The sequence below is a fragment of the Cricetulus griseus genome, chromosome 2 (assembly GCF_003668045.3).
Source record: "Cricetulus griseus strain 17A/GY chromosome 2, alternate assembly CriGri-PICRH-1.0, whole genome shotgun sequence".
In the NCBI taxonomy this organism is placed as follows: domain Eukaryota; kingdom Metazoa; phylum Chordata; class Mammalia; order Rodentia; family Cricetidae; genus Cricetulus; species Cricetulus griseus.
This window is the reverse complement of record NC_048595.1, coordinates 45051912-45068552: the sequence shown is the minus strand read 5'-3', so window position 1 is coordinate 45068552 and position 16641 is coordinate 45051912. Positions and strand designations below refer to the sequence as shown.

General features: G+C 43.8%; 1 protein-coding gene across 2 annotated transcripts in view; it reads left to right on the top strand.

The window, feature by feature from the left end:
* The first annotated feature begins 949 nt into the window (after positions 1 to 949).
* Positions 950 to 16641, top strand: part of C8b (complement C8 beta chain) — a 38006-nt gene continuing 22314 nt past the window's right edge. For both annotated transcript variants that reach the window (XM_035438946.1, XM_027402332.2), the window contains exons 1-4: positions 950 to 1038; positions 7136 to 7292; positions 13157 to 13298; positions 15496 to 15637. In XM_035438946.1, coding sequence (XP_035294837.1) covers positions 950 to 1038; positions 7136 to 7292; positions 13157 to 13298; positions 15496 to 15637 — 530 coding nt within the window. The remainder of the gene's footprint in view (positions 1039 to 7135; positions 7293 to 13156; positions 13299 to 15495; positions 15638 to 16641) is intronic.

Genomic DNA, 16641 nt, shown 5'->3' with positions numbered 1-16641 from the left:
TTCCTGAAACTATCATCCGCTAAAATTCACTTCCCAGCAAGGTCAGAGCCGATAGCCGCATACATAAGAGCCTGTAGAAGCTGAATTAACACAGCAACACATCTTAGGATATTTTCTTAAAATTATAACTTTTACAATACCTTTTGGCATGACATTTGCACAATGAGTATTGCATCTGATTCATCAAGAGGAGACAGAGAATACCAGGTGTATATGGAGAGTGCACGGTACCTGCCAGACAATGTTCAATGCATTCTGAATATTTAGATTTATTCATGTTTTATTAGCATCTAATAATCAACATAATAGTGGGTTTCATTGTGACATTTTCATGCATCTTTATAATGTGTCTCCTGTCAGCCTCTCACTGAATGACCCTTTCAGCACAGCACTGAGAGACTGGCACTGTTGTTATCTGTTTTATAAGGAGGGGCATTGTGTTTTGGTAACACAGCTGATAATTGTAAAGAAAGAATTTGAACTCAGGTGAAAAACATATAGAAAGAATTCAAACTCTGGTAGCTGAGCTCTGGAGCCCTGCTCAGAGTTGCTACAAACCTGCAACTCATACCCATTTGACTTTAGACAGACCCTGCACTGGATTTGTTGAGAACCCAGCATGTGTCTGGGTAACCAACATGTGTCTGCATGCACTGTTTTCCCTATATTAATTTACCTAGCCCTCACCATTTTGGGGGGCTGCAGTAGTGGCTACCTAAGGTACTCAGGTAAGGTGACTTGCATGGAGTTATAGTTTTCCTCACTGCCTTTGGTTTGGAGTGTCACAAGTGAGTGCATTCCTGCTGTACAAAGTCAACTGAGGTCCCAGGCACAGGCTTCTGTTTGCTTTGCTGAGCTGTTTGCTCTGTGGGAATAGAACTGAAAGTAGCATTAGTGAGTAGGCTTTTCGGATATTTGGGAACCTCACTAGAGCTCCTGTCACACAGACATGAAGACAGGGCCCCAGGCTTGGAGGATACTGGCAAAGTCATGTCTTCTCTGTGTTGCCCTGGGATGTCTCTATTTCTCTGGTTCTAGGTAAGTAATGGGTACAAATGATTCCCTGATCAGTTTCATGGCAGAGAGCATAAAACTGCCAAATGCTGACCAGCTCTGCCACATGCCTGTGGGCAGAGGAACATCTCTCGAAGCAATTTGCATGTGTCTGATAAAATAAAATCAACAACTCCCTCTGAATTATTGTGGACCCAAGTGGCCAGCTTCAACAAAAGTGCCTGTTAAAGAACTGTCATGTTTAAATGGATTTTGTCATGCTGAGAAGAATGGGATACATGGTCTATATTCTGGATGAAGTGCTGGTCTGGCTCCTTATGCAAAAGAACATTTATTATATATGAAAAACAAACCAGGTCACATGAATGATCTTAATAAATGACACTGTCTTGCTCTACGTTCCCAGTAGCCTAGTGTGTCTGGAGAGAGTGGGTCTCTCAAACTCTTCCTCTCCTTTCTCCTCTTCCTCTTTTGCAGATGTTTGTTCCAAGAACTAAATCATGATTTTAGTTCCTCTGTTTCCATTCATAGGATGTGAAAGAGCTAAGGAAAATAATCTTAATCTGGGCTCATACTTGGGTTCCAGAGAAAGATGTGCTAGAACCTTGGCAATCTGAAGCCCCTCATAGTGCCGGAGCAGTTCCCAGCATGAGATGTGGACGCTCTCATGATCACTGCTATGGGAAGAGGGAGGTAAAGGTCTTTCTTTACTCTCCAAGTGCTCCCTGATAGCAACCTCTCAACAGTGTGAGCAGCAGCACGCGGCCCATGTGCCTACTGTTCTAAGCTCTGCAAAATGCTAATCAGCCTGTTGAGCACATTCCCAGGGATCAGGATTGTGAATCATCACCCACCAGACAATCCAGCATTCACCCTTAGAATTAGCATGACCCTCACCTTTGTGGAGAGATCAACTGTGCTGCCAAGGCTTTCCATGCATTTACTTGTGGGCACAGAGAACCCTGCAGTGCCCAGTGAGCTGTGCCTGGAGGAGAGGGCTCACACAACCCTCCCAGAGGCAGCATGTCCCTGCACACAGCTGCTTGTTGATGACAGAGTATCCAGAGCTGAACAAGACCCCAGACTCATGTTCTCAGGGCATGGCAGTGTGTGAGCAAACACAGAGACATGTAAGAGGTGGGGCCGGGACAAACAACACTCAAGAGAGTGAGAGTTGCTGGTTCTCCTGAGCAGGGGTCCTGGCAAGGGAAACAGGATGCCTCAGGCATAGGTAACAGCATACACAAAGGCATGGAGGTGTGAGAGAGCCTGGCCTGTTCCCAAGGCTACAGCTACATTTCAATCTCATTGAGTAGACAACAAGGTTGGACCTGTGAGGAGAAGCAGGAATAAGTAGCTAGGGGATGCAAACCATATCCTTCAGGTATAGAAGGGCTGGAGTGAGGAGGTAGCATAATAGGATGCTTTTATTGGCAAGTTATCTTATGGGTAGGGGCTGGAGTTCCACCAGGTGAGAAGTACAAGCTATGAAACTTATAACTATCATATGAGGAGAGGGTGGCCCCTTGTTCCCACTCTGTGGAAGGACAAACTGATTCCCAGGTGAGAAGAGACTGGTTCACACTCAGTGAGCCTCACCCCTTCCCTGACGCCTGGCTGAATATTCTGCTCTATACCCACGATTCCTACACACCAGTCCAGAGCACAATATCCCATTGAGTATCAGACACAAAAAAGCAAAATAAAGGTATTTTGTGTAGGAGCAGAAGGTGTTGCAACTTCCTTCAGATCATAGAGTTTGTCATTCCATTTGCTCAGGTCACATTGTCACATGGCCTATTGATCAGTATTGATTGTCACTCTGTTCCAGGCATTGCTCTCATCGTCACAGTCTATCACTTACAGTTGTAGAGAGAAGGAAAACTGAGGCTTGAAGACTGTGTGACTCTCCAGGCTATTCAGTCCATTGTTTGAGCATCCTTTCTGGTTTCTGCCTCTCCTTAACACCCCCTGCCCAAACCCATCTGACTTGATGGACACTCGGGACGTTTCTCTGGGAGACACATTTGCTCCTTTGAGATGTTGCTTTAAAGTCCATGTTAGCAACAGCAAATGACAGAGAGAAATGGGAAACCTTTTCCCCCAGAAACCACCACCCACCCCCAGCAAAGTGGAAGATGCTGTTTGTACAGGGCTGCAGTTGCCGAACAAATTGTGTGTGACAAGAAAGTTGTTGTGTCAGGGCATTTCCACAGAAAGCCAAAATATATTGATGTGCCCCATCCATATAAGCTGAGGGCTGGAAATTTACTGCTGACCTAATCCTGCTGTGCTTGATGGATCCATCTTTATTTTGATCAGAGAAAGAAAGTAGGAGACCTGGGCCCACAGCAATGCGTTTTAAGGCTGGTAACACTTCTGTGTACCCCCAAGAAAGATACAACCTTGCCAGCACTTCCTCAGAAGGAGTGCATTTCCAGTGAAGTATAAAACACTGCTTATACTTACATATTTTTTGTAATTGCAAAATGTTGTTAGGATATGGATGTGCCTCAAATGACTCAATGCCATGCAAGAGATGTTCTAGGAGATAACATCCAGATGAAAGCAGCAAACTAGGTCCCTTTAAGAATCAAAGTGGACCTAGCTGATGTGGGTGGGCCAAGAAGCACCCACATCCGAACAATGGTGCAGAGGAATGCACGAGGTCAGAGCAACGCACAGGAAGGTAAAGCTGCACACTGCACATATGGGGGAAATCACTTGCAAGACTCTGGAGCGACACACAGCACGTCTGTGACAGTTACGGCCTCTGGAGAGGATGGTAAACAAACAGGACTGGGGCTGTTGCAATACTCAGATGCCCAATTCCTGGAGATGCCTTTTAGTTAAAGACCATGCAAGTGTGGCAAAAGATTGACAGGAGTCAATGTGGGTGTGGGGCCCCGAGTGCTTATTAATTTGCAGTACTTCTCGGGACAGATTTATGTTACAGACGAGTTGGGCTTTGCATTCGTGTCTGTTAATTGCATGTCGGGCTTTCATTCTGGCACTTCCATGCATGCTCATAATATACTTTGACCACATGCACCCCCTCTATTACTCCTCCTTATCTACTCTGCCCATATGGAGGCATCTCAGCAGAAGCCAAGCCAGTGGATTTGTTTCCATAGAAATTCCTCAGGGTGGAAGGTGCACATAGCAGAGTGCAGAGGCCTCGGTTGAACCTGTGGTTTGTGCAGCTCCGTGCCATTCTCAAATTCAAAATGTGACTTGACACTAGCCTTTCTTTTAGATTTGCATTTTGTAGCACTAATGAACCACACTTACCCAATGTGATTTACAAAGATACTATTTATTCTGCTGATTATTTCATTATATTGCCACCTCCATAATGGAAATTGGGTGTAAAAATGAGAGATCTGGTGGTTATAACTACTTCTTGCGAGTTGCCTCTGTAAGGCATCATCTCGCCCCTGAACAGGCTCTCAAATCTTGGAGAGGAAAATAATTATGACTCTTAATAACGACTGTGCAAGTTACTTATCTACTTGGTCTCCACTGTGGCCCCAAATTGGGGTGATACTTGGAAAAAACAGTGTAACTGCTTTGTGGTTGAAATAGGAAGAAGGAACCCCGCAGAGCTGTCAAATACATACTTAGGAGAAGCCAAATCACAGACAGTATTGTTTTGTCAAACCCGAGCAAATTAGTAGATAGGAGCCCATCAGAGGGCCCCTGCTGGTGTGCAGCATCCTGCCTCAGTAACCACTTTCAAGTACCCACCTGTGGTTTCCAGTAGAGTCTTTGACCTTTTGTTAAAGATCCAACTTTACTAGGCAATTGATTTTTGCCAGTCTCTGGGGCAGCCATGGGAATGGAGCTCACAGTAGTTAATATTATCCTCCTTTTAGGACTTTTGCCAAGTGAGAATGTGCTGTTAATGACCTTGTTTGGAGTGACAACCTGTGTGTTTGACAGTGGAAGCTTTGTGATGCTCCCCCTAATGACTTAATCTTAGAGACAGGGATGAAACAGGCCTTGCAGACACTTATAGAGATAGTGATGGGAGGTGACTGGAATGGATGCAGGTTGGATCTGCTCCCAGACGCCATGGGGCAGGGGCATAAAGCATACTCAGCATCAGACAAAGCTAGGCTGAGATCCCAGGACAACTATATCCCAGGTCACTGCAGCAGACATATTGTGTCACTCTGAGCCATTTCACCATCTGTCCAGGTGACCGCTGACTGTGTTCCTTAGCTACCTTCTAGGACATCTGTGGGATGGGATGAAAACATCTAGTACAATGATTAGGTCTGACATCCTAGGCCCTCAATAAATCTTCATTCCTTTCTTCTTTGTACCTCCTTTTTAGCTTAAGAAGTTCAAGTTCCAGGTGTTCTTACACTGTTATACATACTCATGGGAAGAGATTAAAAAAAATAATAATTATAGTACACCTTCCAAGTTCTAGGTAGGGAAACTGAGGTTCATACAGATGAAATAATGAGTTGATTCATTCACTTTGGCCCAGCTGTGTGCCAGGGACTCAACAAGTAGCCTGCCTTACCTTTTAGACATATTTCAGTTCTCATGCTGTGTGTCTGCTCTGAATGTGTGACTCCTCTGCCCCCTGCCCCATTTCCACACTTCACTCTATACAGGTGCTTCTTGACCTATATAGTTCAACCTGATGCTGGCTCCCCCCGCTCCCTAAGCACATTTCATGTTGTGGTCGTTTGGATGAGAATAACTCCCATAGGCACAGATGTTTGAATACTTGGCCCCAGCTTGGTGGTGATGTTTGGGTAGACTCAGGGAGCAAGGTATTGATGGAGTACATCTCTGTGGCCTAGTTTTGAGTTTTCAAAACTTCATGCCAGTTTTGTAGCTTTTTCTGCTTCCTGCTTGTAGTTCAAGCCCTCAGCTTTCACTGCAGATGCCATGTCTGCTGCCTGCTGCCATGCTTCCCCACTCTAGTGGACTCTCAGCCTTCCTGAGATGTAAGTCAAAGAAGCCCATCTGTTGGTTGCCTCGGCCATGGTGTTTTATCACAATGGTAGAGCAGTAACTGATACACTTGGCCTGCTTCTCTCAAAAGAGGCCAGTCACTTCCCTGCCTCACCTTCTCATGATCACATCTGTTTCAGCACCGACCTCTCTTGCTGAGTTCAGTCCCAGGTAAGAACTGTGTCCCATGTGAGTTTATGTGGCTATTCCATGGGCACCTAGGGCTTAGCCTGCCTCTACCAGCTTCCCCAACATCTCTGTCCTCCTATATCATTCAAATAGGATACCAACATCAACCTAAACTCCTTCCTTCCTTTCATACCCATCTAGCCCATCCATTTGTCAAACCACTTTCTATCACTTTCACTTGAGAGCTTACTCAGCCCTTCCTCCACTCTGGACCTGCTGTAGTTCAGGTTCACATCATGCATGGGGACTCCTACACCAGCCTCTCATCTTCTCCCCAGCCTCCAGACTCAACTAACTCATACCTAACCTCCACAAAGCTTCAAGTCCAGCTCTGGCCATAGGGCCTGCATGCAATTAAAAATTGCTAAGATGCAAGACATGTTTCTCTGTTGAGCAGACCCTGTGTCACATGCCCAGAAGCCTGATGTCTTTGGTATCAATTATTCTTGGCACATGTTTCATGGATATTTAATATGAAAAGGCATCGTATAGTGCAGACCCCTCAATCTTCAGAAGATAAAAAAGGAGGCCCAGAAATAGGGAATACATTTGCTGTGACTGAATTCCCTGTGTATATCCATAGCACATAAGAGTTTAAGTGCTCACCTAGTGACTATGATTTATAATCTAGAAAGAGCTGTGTAAGAGGATACACTTCAGCCACTGTGTGGAGGGGAAACATGAAGCTCACACAGACCAGAAATCAGATTGCACAAGCAGCTGAGATACTGGCTTATAAGAGATGTTCAGTAGTCTTTACCACCATAGTCCTAATGTCAGGTGCTTCCTGGGGACTCAATACATATTAGTTACATGAATTAACAAGCACTGAAATGATAAACCACCTACCTTGCACTCGTGGTCTGGTCTACATTTCTGAGATGGGTAATTGATGGATGAGAGGGAATGAATGTATTTCCTTTAGGATATGCAACTCTTCTCTTATGATGGTTTTTAGAGGGGAGAAGCCAGATTTCTTTGACGCAAATGCAGCCAACCAGAGCCTTGCTAAGAGCAGACGAGTACGGAGTGTGGATATCACCCCAGCGCCTGTTGACTGTGAGCTGTCCAGCTGGTCCTCCTGGACCGCATGTGACCCCTGTCAGAAGAAAAGGGTAAGATCCCAGGTCTTTGGTGAGCACTAAATTTCTGGGCAGGGGTGGGAGGTAAAGAAGGAGACTATAGTCTTCAACAGTTCTTGCAGAGGTGCTGATGGTGGTGCCTGGCCATAGATTGTACTTTAAGCTTCAAGCTGTTAGAATGACTTCAAAGGGCAAGCAGGTGTTCCCTTTGGTATTACAGTGTTTTTCACATAGCTGTCTTTGCAGCATCCTGCCTCTGACCTACTCTTTCTACCCATCCTTCACAGCATAGCCAGGGAAACTACCACTAAGCCACATCAGACCAGTCTTTCCCCAATGATCCCTAAGGATCAAAGCCAGACTTCGTGTCACCTAACTGGGCCTCATCTCAATGCTATATCAGCCCTAGGAATCTTCCAACTGTGTCACTCCCCCTGCATCTCTGTTCATGTTGTAGTCTCAGCCAGCAATGACCTTTCCCACGGCCTTCACTTTCTAGCCTGACTCAGAACTTGATTCCCTGCTTCTTGAGACCTCTTCTGTGAAGCATTACCTGACTGCTCACCAGCCCCAGCTCCACTTAGATAAAGCAACTTTTATATGCTTCCCTAGCCCCTCCCCCCACTATATCCTAGCGTATATCATACTGTGGTTTTTATCATTTACTGCCATATACAGAAAACTTGTAAGTGTGCATGCATATAACAGGAGCTTCTCAATGCTCTTATATTTGAGCCCATACTGCTTTCTGACATCTTTGCAAGGAAAAAAGAGGTGGCTGTCACATATTCCGTTAGACAGGTAAGTGATGACTTAGAGCAGGTAAGTGTCTTCTTGGAGCCCTCTAGTAGCAGATAAGCCTAAGCCCAGGCCATGGGGTCCTTCCTGATTTTTCCATGAGTAGAGCTTGTCTCCATGTTGCCTATCCTTCATGTCCCTTGTGATGGGAGAGCTGACCCAGGACCCCAGCTCTAAACAAAGCAAATGTGCCAGCAAAGAGAGGTGGGGGGGGGTTGCCCTTCCTTGGCTCCTTGGGAACCCAGACCTATCATGGCAAAGACTCTAAAGAGGCTGAGGAAGTCAGCCCAAGGCAATTGCGCAGCTAATTGGATCAATGGGGAGAGCCAAGCACTATCATTCTGTTCCCAGAGTAGGTTTCTTGCTGAAGTTATCGACATTGATCCAATTATCTGGATAATTGCTTCATCTGCACCATAAACCAGAAGAACTGAGCAGGAGCCTGCTAGCCAGAGCTACTCGCTGTTATTCACTGTAGACTTCCTCACCTGCCATCGGGCCTGTCTGCAGGCTCCATGGCTGGGGCTCAGTGAAACCTCTCAACCCAGACCTGGAGGTGCACTTCCTCCAGTGTTTCCGACTGTCCCAACCCTGCAAACTTACTTTGCCTTAGGAGCCTGGGAATAGTCTTCTGAGAGTGTCCTTGTGTATGTGTGGCTTTATTTTTATCCTTTAATTTACTTAGAGTATTTGTGCTTGTTTGTGGAGTATAGCTTTATAATTTGATACCTATATACACTGGGTAATGATCAAATCACTCAAACATAATCGTTATCTTCTGCTGACATGTAGAGAAACTTCAGTATCAATGCTCTAGTACTGTGAGCTATACAATTATTGTGTACTTATCTTCTGTATTATAGAACATTAGAACCCCCATGCATAGTGTTTTGATAAACAATAGCCCCCTTTGCTGCCCTCCTTCCTTTCTAGCCCCTAGCAACCTCTAGTCTATTCTCTACTTTGTGATGAACTATTTTTGTTTCTACAAATGAGTGAGAACCTGTGATTGGCTTTCTCTGCCTAGCTTATTTCCCTTAACATGATGTCCTCAGATTTCATTCATGTTGCTACAAATGGCTCATATTCCATTGTTAATTATACCATTTTAATCCACTCATCTCTTGATGAACATCTTTGTTAATTTTTTATTTTTGCTATGGTGAATCTTGTAATAAGTATGGGAGTTCTGGTCTATCTTTGATAAAATGTTGTCATTACCTTTGGATATATACTCAGAATTTAGACTGTTGGCTGATATGGTAAATGTATTTTCAGGGTTTTTAAATTAAAATAATTCCTTCTTCTTTGTCTTCATCCTCCTCCCTGTCCCTCTTCCCCTCCTCCTCTGTCCTTTGGAGAGTATCCAGTACTGTTTTCTGTAATTCATGATTGTTAGTATTCAGGCATCTGTACTGGCCTGTCCTTGGGGTTCTGACAGGATACACACTCTGCTGCAGCCACTAAGAGCACCACCTGTACATATTCACTATGTTTCCTTTTAAAAGGGCCCTGCCCTACCTCTCATCCTTCTCTCTCTCTTTCTCTCCATCTGTTCCCCCCTCTCCTGCTGCTCCTGTCTCCAGAGACCAGTCTCCCCCATCCCTTTCCCATTTTTATGATCCCTTTCCCTAGTTAAAAAAACACCCTCTGCTTGAACCCTGTCAAATGGCATCTTCCTCTCTTTCACTGCTTTTTTTACATTGCAACAATAATGGTTATGTTAAGTTACACTCCTGTTGACAGCATGTAAGACCTTCCACGTCTCAGCATTTCTGCTATTTGTATATTATCATTTAACTATATCTGTAGAGAGATCATGGATCATTTACCCATTTAAAACTCAGATTGTTAGAAATTTTTCTGTTTCTTGAACTCCATATATATCCTGGGTACTAGCTTCTTGACAGTTTGTCTCTTGACATTGTTGATTATTTTCTTTGCTGTACAAATACTTCCTAGTATGATCTAACCCCATTTGTCTAGCTTTGCTTTTGTTACCTATACTATCTAAGATCTTGTTTGCTCTGTACTTCAGTATCAAAGTTTCCCCTATGGTTTATTCCAGTAGTTGCATAGTATGGGACCTTACATTATGTCATTGACCCATTTTAAGTTTTCCTACTTTTGTTTTTTGTTTGACTTGTTGTTTTTGTTTGTTTGTTTTCCAAGACAGGGTGTCTGTATGTAGCCCTGGCTATTCTGGAACTTACTCTATAGTTCTATTGTGGAACTGGCCTTCAACTTCGATCTATTTGCCTCTGCCTCCCAAGTGCTGGGATGAGGCACTATACCTGGCAAGTTGGGTTTTTATTGCCTAGTTTCAGTCTTCTGCAAATACGTCTCTCTCTCTCTCCTCTCTCTCTCTCTCTCTCTCTCTCTCTCTCTCTCCTCTCTCTCTCTCTCTCTCTCTCTCTCTCTCTCTCTCTCTCTCTCTCTCTCTCGGGCTTGTGTGTGCATGCATACATGAGAAGATCATTCATCATGCTCCATCTCCCTTTTTTGACATAGGGTCTCCCACTTGCCTGGAATCACCAAGCAGTGTAGACTCTGTGGCCAGGAAGTCCCAGGGTTAAGCCTATCTCTCCACCACTCCTGGCCTCTGGCCCACCAAGCACATACCACCACACCTGGCTTCTTAAAAGTAGGCTTTGGGGATTGAGCTCAGGTCTCATGGTTGCAGGGAAAGCACATGAACTTATGAGTGATACCCAGTTTCCAGCACCACTTATTTTTAGAGATGGTCCTCTCTAGAGTATGTGTTCTCTTTGCCTTGGAAAAAGTATCTGGAGTCACCTCTGTGTTTTCTCTCTGTGCCACCAGCCTTGTGCATGTTCGTGTATCTGCCCTGTACTTGTTGATCACTCTAACTTTGTAATGTGTCTTAAGTCTTAGGTTGTGATGCCCTTGCCTTGTTCTTTTTGCCCAGGATTGTTTTCTGGATGGTTTGTGCTTCTATATGAATCTTGTGACAACCCCCACCCCCGCCACTAGCTCTGTAAACAAGGCAATTCCTGTTTGATAGGATTGCATCAAATCTCAGATTACCTTGGGTAGTGTGGACATTTTAACGTTATTTCTTCTGACCTGGGAAAACAAAATGTCTCCTGTCCTCTTAATTTTCATTATGATAATCTTTTACTTTCTATGTTAAATTTATTTCTACCTGTCTTACTAATTTTGAGGATGTTGTAAATGGAATGATCTCAATGTCTTTTTCAGCCTGTTTATTCGAAGCATACAAAATACCACTGGATTATATCCTGCAACTTTACTGTACTTATCAGTGGCAGCAATGTTTTGGTAGAGACTTCAGAGGTTTTACATACAAGGTCAGGCTACTGAGGAACGGAACCCTTTTACCATCCCCCTTTCAATTATCTGCCTTTTACTTCTTTCTTCCGCCTGATAGTTCAGCCTTACACTTCCAGTTCTATGTTGAGTAAGCATGTCATTTTGTCCCACATTTTGGAAGATATGCCTTCAACTTTTCACCATTTTAGTATGTCCTTTGCTGTGGGTTTGTCATATATTGTATGGACATTGTATGTTTGTCATATATTGTATGTTCCTTCTGTACTTCATTTGATGATAGTTTCTTAGTTTGTTTATTGTTCTTTGTTTGTTCCTCAAAGTCTTATTTAAAGTTAATGTCTCCAAGGACAAGGGGGCACAGGTGAATGGCTGTCTTCGATTCTCTTTTGTTTCCACCTCCACAGTACAGATATAAGTAGTAATCATGCCACATGCCACTCTGAAGGTGGGGGAGTGGTACTCTACTTATTTGCCACATTCTGTATACCAAAACCTTGACTGCTAACATTAGAAAACCACCCAAATGTAATCACCTCTTTCCTCCCCCCGCCCCCGTCACCCCACCTGGCATCCCTGGTTATCTGCCCTGCTCTGCCTCTTTCCAGCTCCCCTCATGCTCCCTCTTGTACTCCTCTCCACCCGTGATGAATGTGTCTCTGGTTTCTGGAATTAGAAGATGCATCCTTTAGTCTATCAGTTTGACCAGAAACCTTCCTCTACTCAGGTTGTTCTTGGTTGTTCTTTTCTGGCCCTCTGTGTCTACCTGACATTCCTCCTTAACTTCCAGGTCTCAGCCCTGGTGTGCTTACTAGAAACCAGTCTCTGTCTCCTCCCTTTGCAATGGGGATTTCTCCATGAGATTGCCCAGTCCTGTACCCACCGCATTTATGTTGTCACTGCTGGTGCCTCCTGCCACCAGTGGTGACCCTCTCCTTTTGAAGGTGGGTCAGAAGACTTAATGATGATTAAAAACCAACCAACAGGCAAGCAAGCAAAAATACCTCTCCTTTTAAATATGAGATAAATTAATCAATATTCTCAGGATAAATGAACAAGAAGAGACAGATAGCAATATTGATTCCTAAAATAGTGGATAATAAAAAAGAAAAATAATGACAAGAAATTGGGTACCTGCTTTGTGCCAGAAAAACATGAGCTTGAGATGATATATGATAGGAATTAACATGTAATTCATAATATATAAATAATGCTAACAGATATATAATTATATCATTTAAATTCTAAATTGTACATTTAGGTAATTCATTTCCCCCAGTTTACAAATGAGTAAATTTGGACTCCAAAGACAAAGCTACTGGCCCAGCATCATGTAACTAGGAAGTACTAGCATCAGTTGGAGTTTCAGAGCACATGCTACTTCATTTATATCACACTGATGCCTTAAGCAATATGTGACAATACATGAATCACCCATTGGAATAATTAAACTGAGAGTTAGTTTATTGTTGAACTGACTATATGAGCCCCTTTACTGGTTTGTTATTCCAAAGCCCAGGACTTTTTCACACTGAACAAATCTTCAAGTACCCCAAACTCTAAGAGCATGCAGTGAGTGCAATTGGGGAAACAGTGAATTGCCAGCCTTGCATAGACCCTCAATGAATGTGGTGAAGGAAGCACAAGAATTGGGCAAGTAGCAATTAGCCAACGGTGTGCCTTCCCTGCATCCACAGATTGACTGGTGATTGTTTCTACACAATGTCCTTAGCTCCTGAGGTCGCAGAGGTCCCATCATTGGCTCACTTTGTTTCTGTCTGCTATAGTACAGACATGCTTACTTGCTCCAGCCCTCCCAGTTCCATGGGGAATTGTGTGACTTCTCTGACAAGGAAGTTGAAGACTGTGTTACCAACCGACCATGCAGAAGTCAAGTGCGATGTGAAGGCTTTGTGTGTGCACAGACAGGTATGAATGAGGCTGGGAATGGGGAGAGAAGATTGAAAAGCAAAGAGTAGCATGTGATGGTGGAGGGACATACATGTAGGGTTCATGATCAAGGTTGCAGCACAGGGAAATACCTTGCTGTAGGCCTCAAACATCCTTTTCTGTGTATAATCCATGAAAGCATGCCTATGGTAAGGTAGTAGCATTATTATCCCTATTTTGCATCCTAAGAAATTGAGACTCTGATTGTCACAAATCATTGAGCAGGTCTGTAGAGGATGTTCAGGTGAGAATCTGGAAGCTTGGCTATATTCACTGACTTTAGAAGTTAGGTGTGGTGGAGTCAGAAGTCCTGGGTCAGTCTCAATCTGTGTGATCTACAAGATCTTATTTAACCTCTTTGGATTTTGATTACAAAAATAATAATTGAGTGTTACATTAGTTACTTTTCTATTGCTAAGACTTATACAAGAAAGAATTTAACTGGGCTTACAGTTTCAAAGGGTTAGAGTCCACAATAGTAGAACAGAGGCATGGCAGCAGAAACAGCTGAGAGCTGACATCTTGATCTAAAAGCAGCAGACACAGAGAGAGTTAACTCAAAGTGTCAAGAGTCATTGGAAACTTCAAAGCCCACTGCTAGTGACATATCTCCTCTAACAAGGCCACACGTCTTAATCTTTCCCAAATAGTTCCACCAACTAGAGACCAATTATTGAAGCACATGAGCCTAATGGGGGTCATTCCTATTCAAACCACCACAAGGGTGATTTTAATACCTTACAATTTGATCATAACTTTCATGTGAAAAATGGAGGTAAAAGCTCTCTGTTACATATTAGCTTTGCTACTGCTCTCAGAGCCCTTAGGTGGAGTAAAATATGTCCAAACCTGAAACAGGTGAGAGAGTGATCACCATCACTCAGCAACGAAAGGCTTTGGAAACAATGGGCCTTGACATTTGCAGTTTTGCATCAGTGAGTCTATCATAAGTTCAAATGTGTGATGGAGTCAGTAAAAAAAAATGTTGGTTTTTCATAAAGAAGGAAAGTGAATAAAGAAGCCAGATGGGAAGATGGACAGAAGAAGGAAACAGTACACAAATGAATGATTATCTACTGCAGAAACAAGTAAAAACTGTTTTCTCAACTTAGTCACTCACCTGATCCCAGTAAATCTATGTGCTTCCGTTTCTTCAAGTCTCTGGCACAAACTGAGATACGCTGCCCTAAAGTATCTGGAGGAAGTTCTATTCATGGTACACATATGGATTGTGGTATAGAGCCTCCAAAAAACAGACAGGATTGCCAGAGTGATTTCTAGGGCTTAACTGCAAATGTAAAATTCCATCCAGCAAATCTGAGAGATTTTTTTTACAGTGTACCCAAGGACTCATAATGGCCAGTGTTTCATGGTTTTGCCTAGAGCCATAATGGCTATTCATGTGGGCTTAACTTTAAATGCCATGTAAGAAACATTTGAAGACCAGACCATTATTTTTCTGCCTTTTATAACTGAAGGACATCAGTTTAAAAAAAAGAAACGACCCAATATGTCTCAGGAAGCAGAGCCACCTGTCTTGTGGGCTTTGTCTCCTCAGGAATGCACAAATATGAAAGAAAGTGAAGTCAGTGAGAAAAAGTTGTAGGGGAAGCAAAGATGGTGGTGCTGAAGGCAATGTATGTTATGCTGCAGATGCTTAACGTGTGCCTGGCTCTCCAAAGCACTAACCCTAGCAGTGGATTCCATGATGGATTCTACTTTATTCACTCACAACTGTGTCATGGTGGATAGCTGTGATGACTTCTCAGCTTTACAGATGAGAGAATCAAGGCCAGGGATTTGGGTCATAGATGCAAGATGGTTTAACTGGTGCTATTCAGAGAAGCCCACCCACCACCTCTTCCTAGCCTTGGTGACAGGAGGAGGGGTAGTTCCAGACTATCAACCTGGCTGTCCACCTGTTCCCTGCTTCTTAGGCACACTGACTTCTTCACAGGTAGTTCCAGATAATCTCTCCTCAGTGCTTTCACCACTGTGGCACTGAACTCCTTGGGGGACAAGAAGGGGATGAACTATTAGTATCATTTTCAGACAGACCTGATACAAGAAGACTGATCAGAACAGGCACTAGAGGGCTGGCCACACTCCTGGCACCAGCAGTGCTTTTCCTCTCATCACAGTCATATGAGTTTGTGGTCCTCTCTCTCCATCCCAGGGAGGTGTGTGAATCGCAGACTCCTCTGCAATGGAGACAATGACTGTGGAGACCAATCAGATGAAGCAAACTGTAGGAGGATTTATAAAAAATGTCAACAGGGAATGGAGCAGTACTGGGCGATTGGCAATCTGGCCAGTGGGTGAGTGGCTGCAGTCATGCTGGGTGATTGAGAAGACACTATCTTAAATGGAATTCTGAAGGATGGCATAGAAAGGCTGTGGTGTAAGTAGATGTATTCTCTGAGATCAGTCCCATGTTGTTCCAGAAGCACATGCCATGAAGAGACATGGGTCACAGGAGGGTTGACCTAGGAACACTAAGACTGTTGAAGGGCTGGGATGAGCCTTGCTCTTAACTCTCACAATTTGCTGTGTCAGGGGAATTCTAAGCATGGCTCTTGAACCTTATAGACAGCCTGTGTCATGGGTTTTATCTGGTTTTGTCCCTAGTTCCCACTCTCCACCATGCTGAAAAGAAGGGATTTCTGAGCACTTTGTGAAGCATTGATTTCCAAGATAGGTCTGTTGTCTATGTGTCTGTCAGCTTCTGGAGGGATATAAGTATTAGTCCAGTCTTCTATAAGGTCAAAGGAGTAAGATTGGAAAGTGTCAAACAGGCCTGCATTCATCCTACTTACTTGCCATGCCCCAAAGCATCTAAGCTTGCAGATGGATGAGTGAGAGAATGAATGTCTTTCTGCATGATCTTAAGAATCGCTGTAAATGATGCCACTGGAAAGAAAGGCAGGGAGGGTAAATAGAATTTACCTCCTCCCTAGACACTGGCCTATCTTGACCCTTAAAGGTCATCATTAGAGACAGACTTTTCACTTGGATGGGAGCTCCTCTCAGGGCTGAGATCCTCAAAAGTTAAGTGAGCTCCAGGGGTCACATAGCTAGAAAGAAACAGAAGACATTCAAGGTCAGTAGCAGAGTCCAACCAAGCCAATAGGAGGGATGCTTCCCCTAGAAAGAGCAGAGCACAAAGAACTGGCAGAAGAACAAAGAGCTAGAAACAAGATTATACAGGTGTGTTGGGAGAGATCTTGATGAAAATGCTAAGCTTGTGAGACTAGAGAAATGTCTCAACAGTTAAGGACTCTGGCTGCTCTCCCAAAGGACCTGGGATCAAATCCCAGCACCT